The sequence below is a fragment of the Indicator indicator genome, chromosome 30, assembly GCF_027791375.1.
Source record: "Indicator indicator isolate 239-I01 chromosome 30, UM_Iind_1.1, whole genome shotgun sequence".
NCBI classification, from domain to species: domain Eukaryota; kingdom Metazoa; phylum Chordata; class Aves; order Piciformes; family Indicatoridae; genus Indicator; species Indicator indicator.
The window spans coordinates 6,670,959-6,683,317 of NC_072039.1; the positions used below are offsets into that span (position 1 = coordinate 6,670,959).

Here is a 12,359-nt window from a genome sequence, read left to right on the forward strand (position 1 = left end):
AGGGCATTAGCTTCTCGTTCTTACGTTCTTGGAGGATTTTCTTCATCTGCTCAGACATGACATTGTATATTTGCCTGGCATTCCGAACAATTTTGGTCAACCATTCCTGAGGATACAGCTCTGAAAAGCTAAGACCATAACCAGATGTGTGAGTGGTCTGGAAGAAGTCCATGAAGACCCAGAGAATGCCTTTATCCGTGACCAGCTCTCGGGCTTTTTTGTACCACTCTTTTTCAGGACGGAAATTCTGAGCTTCGTCCACCACGATGTGTTTCACTCCTGAGATGTGCTGCGTTTGGAAGGTAAAACGTGTCACAGACTGGCAGATCTCATTTCTGAAACAAAAAAAAAAAAATCCAGCAAAACAAACAAACAAAAAATCCATATGGTTAATAAAAAGATGTGGCTAGACAAACCCCAAACGATTGCCTCCATTTCTCAGTGGGGTCTAGCCTGGAGGGCTTCTGCTGCATCCTGCCCCAAAATGCAAAACTTCCTATCTCACCTGCAGGATGCTGTAGCGTTTTCCCAGTTGGAATGTTTAATCCCAAGTGATTGCCCGTGCACAGGCTTGTTGGACAGCTCCCACCAACTGGCTTTGGATCTACCCTTAGAGGACACTTGAGCCCATCCCTCCTACATGGGGACCCTATGGGCTGATCCTCTGCCCTGCTCTCCCTGGCCCAGGGAAGGCAGCAGGGTGCCCAAGTGGGGTCAGTTCCCTTTTTTCCCCAGGGTAAGGGGGGACTGGTAGCACATCTTCCTGCTGGGGGCAGGACCTGCTGCTTGGGCATTGTCCTGCAACCAGCAAAAGAGCATAGCAAAACAGCTATGCTGCTGTTCCCTGATGCAAGGTGCCTTGTCCACCATGGTGGGCTGCTGACCTCTCCATGCTGACACAAGTGGCAACGCAGCAGGAACAGGACTGGGGAACTACTCTGCCTGAAATCCTCCACCAAAAGGACATCAGCTTCTGTTGTCCTTGTCCAGATGGCACAGGTCCAAGGTTCAGTTCCTAGCACAGCTGCACAAGAGCTTGCAGCAAGCAAATGCAGGCAGTGTTGGGGCAACAATGGAGAAAGGCAGGTGGGTAGTTCTGCTGTCAACAGCCACAATAGGCTGTTAAAGTAAGGCCATTGTCTCTTGAAGGTCTAACACAATCTAGCAGTGACTGAAGGTGGGATTCTCACTGCACCCAGTGAAAGCTGGATTTGGGGCAGAGCTCAGCTCAACAGTACTTTCAATATTAACAACTTCCTTGAGATTATTATTGTGTGTCTCTGACAGCCAAGGCTATCTATCTGGCACACAGAAGTGAAATCAGCAGGGTTTGTGCTGTATGTAGAGGATGAAATGAAAGAAGGAAGAGGAAACACATTTTACTGCTTACCTCACAAATTCCTTCAAAGGAGTGTTTTCACAGATGTAGAGAATCTCCGTTGACTGACAATGAAAAATGTTTCTTATTCTCTCAATGATCTTCAAAGCCACGATTGTTTTCCCTGTTCCAGGAAGACCAAAGACAAACAGGTTCTTGGTTTTGTTCAGGTTCTTGGAGACCAGCTCATACTGTTTGAGAGTGAGAAGGTTGAAAATCTCACAGCCAAAATGGTCACTTAAGTAGGACTTAAAGCGCAGCACAGCAATCACAAGTGCACACAGGAAGGCAGGGATGTCCCTGGAGGTGAGGATGTAATCCTCTGGGTACAAGACGGTGTCATCATGCAGGTTTTGCTGGTTTTCTTGCTGGGGAACATCATCAGCTTCTTCAACTTCCATCTGATCTTCTGTGTCATACAGGTGCAGTACTTGGGGAATCACACACAATTTTATAGCACATCCCCCATCATTGACTAGTTTCTGCTTTAGTGCACGAGCAGTGTCTCTTGAGTATTCCCATGCAGCAGGAGAGACATCCCTGACCACAGTATACAATACTGGATATGCATTTTCAGCTACTAAGAGAGCATCACACACAATATCCTGGGTTTTCTGCAATCCAATCTCAACAGCCCAACTCCTTGAAAATATCAGTATCCCCTTGTCAGGGGGATAGATTTGATTTTTCATTAAATCCTGTAATCCAGGATACTCTGAGAACAGCTCGGTGCAGATGGTTTCTGGCTTCCATTTGATTTCATTAGAACCCACTAGGAAAAAAGAAAAAAAAAAAAGAAATAAAAAACTGGAAAAACAAAATACAGCCAGTAATTAACACGCCAATTACTGGAGGAATATATTACCCTAGGAGGTCACCAAGGTAAATTATTTAGCATAAAGAATTCAGCATTCCCATGATCCCTGGTGGCAAACTTATAAGGATTTTCTTTTTTTCAAATATAGGAATAGAAGAGTTACAAACTCCATGCTTCAGGTTTGCTTGACTTGTAAGTGGAATAAGAAAAAAATCTCTTTGGAGAGATCTGCTTCCTTTCTATCTCCCTTTTCATCATGCAGGTATTCCTCTGGCAGATAGATTGCTCCACAGTGAGAGACCAGTGGTTGAACCAGATGCAGCAGCTTGCTTGCAGCATCTCCTACATTCCTGGCTGGTGAAGCACAATGGATATAGGAAGGGAAAAGGCAGCTAGGAGGATCATCAGTCTCTTGATTCCTATTATTCCTATGAATATGATTCCTATGAAATAGAGGGGAATACGTGAAGACTCCTTTCGTCACAACACTGAACTTGGTGCTCCTCTAAAAGAGCAAGTTACAGTCATTAAAAAAATACAACAAACAACTAATTGACACAAATAATCTCTTAAATGTAGAAGTGAAAATCACAGCTGCACACATTCATGACACACAGGCCAATCTCATATGCAGCCATACATCATGACTGTGCCACAGCCTTCTGTGTGAAAACCACATTCACATCAAGAAACAGCAACTGCATGTTCTGTACTAAAACACTTTAACCCATTGGTAAATCAAAGCATGAGAGTAATCCTGAAGACAGAGGTGAAAAGGTTAGCAAAATTATAAAAATAATTGGAAAAAATACCAATTAATATCTACACCCATAGGTCTGAAATTGGAAAAAAAAAAAAAAGACAATTCACAGACTTTAATGAGAAAGCCTCTTTGCTGCTAATTGGAGTGGTTCTGATACTGCACAGGGGCCTGGAATTTAGTGTTTCTCTCATATGTCTCAGAGTTTGACCTAAAGCCACAGGCTTGCTCTGCCCAAACATTATAGGATTTACATTGCCCTTGGCTACTTCTATTCCCTGCTCCTTCAGGACTTGGTATGTGGGAGTATCTGTTGCTCAGCAACCTGCTTTTATAGCTGAAGTGTTTCTGAAATAATCAGACTCTTCACCTAGAAAACAAAACCAAGACAAGGTTCTCCACCCCTGCATGGAAAGGCTGAGCTTTGCTTTGCCTTGTGTGTGCCAGCCTGAAGTTCCCCCGTGGCAGTGAGCAGGGTGGCACAACTAACTTCCTGGGTGAGGTAAATGTTTAAGTCAATTAGATCCCCCTCACCCCAATGCCTGGTGGTGATTAGCCCTACAGACCAGCAATGTTGTACTCCTGGTACCAAGCAGTGAGGAGTGCACTGAGTTTGAAAGGCCTTGGGTCTGAGGCTTGTGTTGATGGCTTTGTTTGACTTCTTGTGGACCTGCTTGGAGCTTTGTTTTCACTTGGTTAGCCTGTGAGAGATTTTTTCCTAATAACCAGGTGGCTGTGGATAACAACCATCAATGTATGCAGTCAGTAGCAACAAGCAGTGGGATGAGATCTTTCTGCCTATAACATGATGATGCTGGGTGCAGAAAGAGAGGGCTGGTAGGCCAGCAAAGATCTTGAGATGTGGGGTACAGGAAATCCCAAGGCCAGCAGTAGCTCTCAAATGGTCAGATAAAGAAATGCAGCCCCAGAGCTGAACAGAACAGGTTAAGGGACAACTAACTTCTTTGAAACAAGTTGCGTTTATTGGACTCCATTGGACTTCTTGAGCATAACAAGGGACAGGCAGTGCTCAAACCCCTGGGACACCAGCTATATTCTCAGCAACTGTGTGCATGAGGGAGTATACTTAGTGGCAAAAATGAGGGAAGAGATGGAAACCCCTGAAAAATCAGGAAAATTAACATTTGTAAACATCTGTATCTTTGAGAGACCTTAAACAGTTGTTTGCCTATAGTTTTGTATTTATATCACATTGTCTTCCTAGAAGTTCTGTCAAATACAACCTTACATTCAAAAAACCATCCAGAATAAATGGCTTACCTGGGTACAGGCATTTTTGGAGCTCAGACACACATGGGAGACCAGCTTTTGAATAAACTGGCCTGATAAGAGGAGGACCATTTGCCAAGCTGAGCTCATTCTTGAATTTATCAGTCAGATCTGAAAGATCTGGGGAAGAAAGATTGGGGGAAGAAAAAAAAATGTTGTTACACCCATCAAAATCCTTCTATATGAACTTTTAAAATCCAGGGATGGGGCATCTACTACCTCTCTGGGCAACCTGGGCCAGTGTTTTACCACTCTCAGTGTAAAAAATATCTTTCTTATATCTACTCTGAATCTCCCTCTTTTAATTCAAAACCATCACCCCTTGTCCTGTCGCATATGCAGGGCACAGGCTTCAAAGTGGAAGGATTTCACAAGGAAATGGGACAATATGCCTTACAACAAGCAAGGCCTTGCACCCCTGCTCCTTCAAAAGAGCCTTTAACAACCATGGAACTACACCAGGTGTGCAAAGTGATGCTTTGGTAGGCCTCCAAAATGTGCTTGAGCTGTGGAAAGGGGGTGGTTAGCAACCTGCTGCAGACTGAGCTTTGCTCACTGAGCTGCAGACTTTAAATGACTTTTCTCAACCACAAGCTGATGTCTGAAGAGGCAAGTGACCAACTTTTAGTAGCTACCCTTGTACCCTTGACTTCATTACAGAAGTTGTTAGGACTTGATAAAGGTAAAGGACAAGAAAGGTTGCAGGTCAGTTTGAAACCATCATTACAGCTAAAATGATTATTTTGTACTTCAGTGTTGGCATGCAACTTGTGCCAACATGCTGGATCAGTTACACCCATCAGGGCATGGAGATTAGTCCTTGCTGGTGCATCAAACACTGGGGATCAGCACCTCTAAGGACCATTTCTTTTTCCAATAACCCCTTTTTAGGCACCTAAAGGGGCCACATTTTCACCAGGACACCCCTCCCTCTTCAGGATCTTAACAGGTAAATCCAACTTTAGAAGTTTTCTGCAATTCTCAGTAATGGAAGGCCCTGGGCAATTTAGAATTTTTCCACTTCATTTAGGGGCATATGGGATCCCTAGGAAGGCTCATTCCAGTTGGGAGTGCTTCAAAAAGTCCTGCTGAACCAGTTCAGAGAGTAATGCCTCACAGAACGGTTTGCTGTTGGAGTCTAGCTCCCATGCCATCAGCCCTGATGCCTGTGGCTCTTCAAGCTTGGGTGAGCTCACAGAACAAAAGAAACTGTGTCTTTCTTCCTGAAAGTGTACAAACCATGGCAGAAATGAAGTTGGCAGTAATGTAAAAGCAGATTCTACCTGGGTCTGCATCTGTCATGAGCTCCATCCATCTGCTGATCCTCAGTTCTTTGATCTCATCACCTGCCACCATCCAGGACTTAGGTTTACCACCGAAAACAGCACAGCAAAAGGGCTCAACTCGCACAGCACACACGTAGCCCTTCAAGCTCCCTGCCTTCTCATAAACACTCAGGATGTGAGTCTCAAACTGCACACCAGCCTGAGAGCCACAAATGTGATGGATGAGCATCGAGGCCATGGCACCAGCCACTGTGTTTTCTAAAGCTGCTTTCCCTACTTCACGATGGCATCCAACAACACGCTTATCATCATCCACTCCAAAAATTAAATAACCACCCTGAGTGTTTGCAAAGGCAGAGACGTATTTTGGGAGGGTTTCTGCCATGTATTTGAAGATGTTCTTTGTAGCAAAGTTCTTAAATTCAATATGTGTCGTCTCTGTGAAATCCAGGACCTCCCCATCCATCAGTCTGTCTCTCTTTAAAAACCTGAGAACAGCATCTTGGATGTTGTGCTCCTCAATGCTCAGAGCGGTATCCCTTGCCTCCCTATCAAAATTCAGACAAGCTTTCTTAGTACTTGACCCATTCTCATCTCTGTCCTTGTTACATCTTTTCTTCCTCAAAAATTTAGCAGCCTGACCTGAAGACATAAGGAAAACTGAAGTATTAGACCGAGAGAATAAACTAGTATTCAGGCTACAGATACGTGCCTTTCTGGTTTCAATTTCCTGCTCCAGACCTCCACAGCTCCATGTTTTAACAAAAAGCAGCAAGTGATTCTGCAGCTGCATCCACGTGAAGTATTCACTGATCTCAGTTGAGTCCACAAGCAACCTAAGTCTATCCTCTATGTCCTCACCAATGCCGTGCTTCTCAAAGCTGTAATCGCCTTCAATCTCCATCCTCACTATTCCTCCTCCTGAATTCAGCAATGCACAAACTGCTATAGAAAGCTCCTTTTTAAGTTCTTCCCGACTGACAGAGGTCTTCTTTTTGGATCTCACGCCTATTTTCCCAATATCTACCACCACATCAGGATAGTTCGTTTTCAAATTAACCAGCAGCTTCCCTTCGTGGCTGGCCATCCTGAACCTGGAATGACAAAATATTAACAGCCACTTATTGATTATACGTGACAGTGTGAGCAAGGAATCCATATGTCTCTGGCTTAGGATCACACACTAAGATTTCATCACCATCAAATAGTTTTGGGTTAGAAGGCACCTTTAAAGCTCATCTAGTCCAATCCTCTTGCAGAATCACAAAATGGTTGGAAGGGACCTTAAAGATCATCTGGTTCCAATTCCCATGCCATGGAGGGCTGAAACTTCCACTAGATTGGGTTGCTCAAGACCCCATCCAGCTTGGCATTGAACACTTCTAGAGAGGGTGAATCCACAACCTCCCTGGGCAACCTGTTCCAGTGTCTCACCACCCTCAAGGTGAAGAACTTCCTCCTAATCTTCAGTCTAAATCTACCCTCTTCCACCTTAAAGCCATCCCCCCTTATTCTATCACTACAAGTCCTTGTAAACTCAAGCCCTTGACCATTTTCACCTAGATTAGGTTGCTCAGAGCCCTGTACAACTTGATCTGGAATGTTTCCAAGGATGAGGCATCTACCACCTTTTTGGGCAACCTGGGCTGGTGTCTCACCACCCTCAGCGTCAAAAATCTCTTGGAGCCTCCCTGCAGTTGCTCACGATACGATTTGTGAGGCTCTTTGGCGTGCTTGACTCTAGCAGTCAGCCTGAAGCCACGCACAAATAAGCCCCCAGCTGCCTGGAACCTTTCATCGGAGCCGTTCCCACCAGTACCTCCCCAGGGACACCGGACTGGGCTGCGCAGCACGGCGCCACCGACAGCGCGACCGGACCGGGGGATGGCCGTCTCGGCTAGATGGCGGCGGGGCTGCCACGGGGCATCTCGGGTGGCTCATGCCGCTGCCGCCGGCTCGGCTCAGGGTCCCTCTCCATATCCCCCTGTGGTGTACCGGGGGACGAGCCCAGCCCGGGTCCTACCTTCCGAAGGGCTTAGCCAGGTACCGAGGTGGCTCCGGGACAGAGCGAAATCCGCTGCCCGGTGTGGCGCCGCTCTTCCCACTGCTCCCGCCCGAAGTTCCCGCCGGCAGCCCGCCCCCGCCCCGCCCCGCCCACACCGCTCTCTGTTATTTCAAATAGTTTAATTTTAAAAATATTCTATTCAGTGCTAAAATAACTTTCCACTTCCACGCGCGGCCGCGCCTTCGGCTTCGCCAGGCTCGATCACAGACTCGGCGGGACATGCAGTGGCGGCGGGGGTAGGGAAACCGGGGGCGGTGGGGGGCTGCGGGCCGGGGGCTGGCGGCGGGAGCATGGGGCTAGGGGCAGCGGGAAGAGCCCCGGGGCAAAGAGGCTTCCTTGGGTGGGGGCGCAGAGAGGGGAGCCGGCGCCCTGCCGCATCCATCCCCGTGCCGGGACGGGGGGTACCTAGGCCAGGGCAGGGGTCCCCCGGGCACAGGAGAGCGGCTCCCGCTGCTCTGCCGGTTCTTGGGGAACTGGGGCTGGGATCTGCCCGGCAGGGGCTTTGCCAGCACCCAGTGGCAGAGCAGGGGCAGGTCGGTAGGTGCCCTCCATGGGGGAGGGGCACTCCCGTCTTTCCCAACACTAATGGCTTAAACTAGCAGCTTATTGCACAGCGTCCCAGCGGATCCCATCCCTGCCAGGGCAGGGCAGGACTTGGCCTCCCCTTCCACCACCCCTGGGCATCCCACCTAAGCTCGCAAGGGAGCAGACAGATCCCTTTCTGCAGGTGGAAAGTGACTCTCCAATCCCCACCACTGTGGTGAGAGTGAGGAGCCAGGAGGAGGCAAACAGCATCTGCCTGGGTGGCCACAGAGAGTGGGGAGCCCCGTGGAGAACTCCCCCTGCACACGCATACCCACCGGAGACCCCCACGCTATGGGACAGGTCAGCAGGGAGAGAGGGAGCCAATAAATAGAGGCAAATTTGCAGGTACTGGTGGTAAGCCCCATCACCCAGGGGGCTGGGGCTGGCAGGAAGCTCCTGCCCCTCCAGAGAAGGACTGGGCAGGGCAGGGCAGGCTGGATGGCAAATGGCAGGAGTGCCTATCCCTGGGGAAGGAGCAGGCTGGAGGGAAGCACCCCGACCCCCAAGGGAGGGTGGGTGGCTCTGCGAGGGGCTGGCGAAGGCGCTCTCCCCGGGGACAACCGGCAGGCTAGCTCTCCGAGGCCGTGTGGCACACAGAGTTCTGATCGACACAAAATCTCTTCAGAGGCGGTGCACCGGAGTCCTCCTCCTCTTCAGTTACCTGCAAGAGACAGAGGACAAGGTCACATGCAGTGACAGGAGCTCAGTGGGCCCACCAAGCCGCACTGACAAGCCACAAGGCTGTGTTACGCTGTGGGGACACCTCTGACTTTCATCTGTGAGAAGGGCAACAGGAGTGAGAATCCACTTCAACCCTGAAGTCAATTAGAATCCTTGTTTTACTCCACCTCCACAACCCTTCTTCACACTTGAACACCTGAAACGAACCAGGGGGACAGCTCAGGAAGCCAGGAGGTTTAGGGAGCTCCTGGAGGGCACTTTGGGACTGTGGAGCGAGTATCTGTCCAGATGTCTCTGTTGCAAGGAGCAGCAACGATGGTGAAAGGGCCAAACTGGGTCTGTGTGCCTTTAGAGGTAGTTTCAATCCCTGCTTCCCTTACCTGAGTCTCAAGGGGGACTGGCTCTTCCTTTGTGAGAGTGGGAGGCTCATCTGCAACTTCCGAGGAAGGCAGGGAGGGCTCTGGGGAGAATAGAAGGATTAAAGAAAGTAACGACCCAGGAGCACAGCAGCTTAGTGCTGAGCCAGGAGAAGAGAGTTCCGGTAGAAGGTTAAGAGCCTCTGTTGCCCTGTCCACTTCCAGCAGTGCCTCAGCCATCCACCATACAAGCAATAGCTCCAGCAGGGCCTTCCCCAAGCTCGGCCACCCATCTTCTCCCTTCCCAGCCCAGCACCCACCTTCCAGCGTCTCCTGCCCCAGTGTGGGTGGCTGCGAGTCATCCGTGCGGAAGTCAGACGTGTGGGCAGGACTCATGGACTCGCTCTGCTGGGGACTGGGGCTAGAGTTGGGACTGCTGTCCACCTTGAGCTGGTAGACATCAGACAGGGAGCTCTGGTTGCTGTTCTCATCTGCAGAAACAGCACCTAGTGAAGAAGAGCACCTTGACCCAGAGGCACAGGCAACCAGGGGTGGCAGTGCAAGCCAGGGTCTTAGGAAGAAGGAAGCAACACAGTCAGGAGGCAGTTAAGAGTAACAGAGGATTTACTGTTACCCATCACCAAAGGGCTGCTGGGCACAGGACTCCTCATGGGGACACAGCTGGCATCAGAGACACAACTAGCCCACGGGAGAGGGGGTGCTTCTGCCCAGGGAATGAGTCTGAGCAGACAGAGAGTGGCCTGGAGCTAGTCAGAAAGAACAAGCAGAAGACACAGGCACAATACAAAGCACTGTGCTGCCAAGTCTCGTGTCTGCAGCTTGTGAGAACCCAAGGCATTCAAGGGCAAGAGACCTCCTGCCTGTGTATCAGGGTTTTTTACCTTTTCTGCTTTCAAGATAGCAACCTGACACCAGGAGCAATGCTCAGCACCTGCTGTTGGACAGGGAGGCAATACAGGCACACAGCTTTTCCAGGTCCCAAACTGCAGACCTGCCATGCTAAGCTTCTCACATTGGCTAGACCTGCCAACACATTCCTTGGCCACACTGAGAGCCAAAGGGAGAAGCTGGGTACAGGCATATGCTCTGCTCCAGCAGCAGGTCCATGCACCACCTGAGCCTTGCTTGGCTCCACCACAGAGCTGAGCTCATGGCTGACTGCAGTGCTCCAGGATCAAGAGCAAGGTCAAGAAGAACCTCTGCCCTTTCATCCTAAGGTCCATGCAAATCTGGAAGCAGGAGAATTAGCTGCAGACAGCTACTGGCCTCACCCCTCCTCCTCCAGTTTCCCAAGAAGCTTCCCACAGGAAAATCTCAGAAGCAAATGATTACAATTCTTGATGGCAGCTAAAATGAATAGTTTCGGCCAGTGCAGAACCAGACCAGCACAAGCCTGCGCTGACGACACACACTGCTCTTCCCAATTTATGTAGCATACGTAAGCCAGCAATTCTAGCTTCTGTAAGGCCTCAGAGTCTTTCCCTAGCTTGAGGGGGAGGTCAGACAGACTCACCTTGGAACTCCAGGAGGAGAGAGGAATTGGCAGAGGTGTCAGCTGGGAAGCCATTGGGTTCTCGGGCAGCGCTGCTACTCGATTTGGATTTCTCTTTCTTCAGAGGGGAAACAAAAACATAAACACAAGGTTAGAGGAGCTCACAGTGGCAAGAGGATGCACGAACTGCTCTCCTCTCTCTCAGCAGCCCACAAGGATGCACTGGTGCAGATGTTTTCTTGTTGGGGCACTTTTGTAACTGAAAGGCAAAAATTCATCTGTGAACTGTTCAGAATCAGGACTAAAAGGTGGTGTTGACACCTATCTAGGAGGACCACCAAATAAAAATCTGGGGATTAAGCCAAAGAGGGCTGCAGGCAGTGAGTGTGTGAGGTCAGGTGCAGAGGAGAAAACCAGCAAGAATCCACCAGCAAGGCTGGATTATGGCAGGGTAACCGTAGAAAGAGATCCATAGGAGTTGTTACCATACAAGCTCAAGCCTGCAAACCTGCACCGAACCCGCCGGAGAGATTAGGGAAAGCGGCGGCTACCAGAGCTGCCCAGAGAACGCACCGGGGAGCCCCTAGCCTCTTCCAAATGCTGCTCAGCAGGGGCTGGAAGCGGCAGCTCCCGGCTCAGCTCCGGCCCCTCGCCGGTACCCACCTCCTTGCTGTCCGCCACCGGCACCCACTTGAATATCCGCAGGGAAGTGTCGCCCACCGTCACCCACTTCTTCTCCCTGTGTGGACACAGCTGTTAATGCGCCAGACCACCTAGACCCTGTCCCCACTGAAAGCCCCTGGACTAACCGTGGCGATAAACCCCGTCCACCCGCCACACCTCTATTGGTCAAGGGCAACGCCAATCCAAACAATGCCACTCCCGTAGCTCGCATCCCCATGCCCCATTGTGATTGGTCTTGCCGCCCGCCGATCACCAGCACTTCCGGTTCCCCTTGCATACCCCAGCAAATGAAGCAAGCTAATTGGCTGCTGCTTCGCTATCCCCGCCCGCTAGCTCAGGTAGCACATTGATTGGATAATCGCCACCGGAGCACCTCCACCGGCAGCCGTGTGGTGCGGTGATTGGCTACACCCCGTGCAGGCCCCACCCCCTCCCCCCCGCCGCCCCGCCTCTCACCATCTGCGGACGCGCTCGATGGCCGCCATCACTTTTTTGATGTCATCCTTAGCGCGGCTGCGGGTCTCGGCGCGTACCGAGCGGCCCGACATGGCGCCCGCAGCCCCGGCAACCCCGGCTCCGCAGCACCCGCCGCCTCTCTCCGCGCATGCGCGCGCCCCGCCCCGCCCACGCCCTACGATCTGCGTCACCACGCTCTCCACGCCCAGAGGGAAAAAAAAAAAAAAAAAAAGTAGGTAGCGAATAGTGCGCATGTGCAGGCCAAGCCGCCCACCTATGGGAAAGGGGGCGGGGCGATGCTGCTCCCGCCATCTTGCGTTTGGGCATACCCCGCCCAGCGCTACGAACGACCCGAGGGGATTCTAGTCCCGGTTACGGCGGCCGGAGCGCCTCGCCGGCTGCTTTACCGGCAGTAGAGGCTCCTGAGTCGAGTCCGTGGAGGCTGGGCATCACCTCGTGCTGCCGACCCTGCTGGAAGGAATCTTGCC

At 50.6% G+C, this 12,359-nt stretch overlaps 1 protein-coding gene across 3 annotated transcripts; it reads right to left on the reverse strand.

The window, feature by feature from the left end:
- Positions 1–8,749: 8,749 nt before the first annotated feature.
- On the reverse strand, positions 8,750–11,963 carry BCL7B (BAF chromatin remodeling complex subunit BCL7B). Of its 3 annotated transcripts, none has more exons than XM_054394343.1 (6): positions 11,872–11,963; positions 11,395–11,470; positions 10,753–10,849; positions 9,539–9,709; positions 9,243–9,322; positions 8,750–8,842 (listed from the first exon to the last, which is right to left on the reverse strand). In XM_054394343.1, the coding sequence occupies exons 1-6, from the start codon at positions 11,961–11,963 to the stop codon at positions 8,750–8,752; spliced, it is 609 nt and encodes a 202-aa protein (XP_054250318.1). The 3 variants fall into 3 exon arrangements, with proteins under 3 accessions (XP_054250318.1, XP_054250317.1, XP_054250319.1); XM_054394342.1 differs by having other exon boundaries at positions 9,539–9,724; XM_054394344.1 differs by lacking the exon at positions 9,539–9,709.
- Between the last annotated feature and the right edge of the window lie 396 nt (positions 11,964–12,359).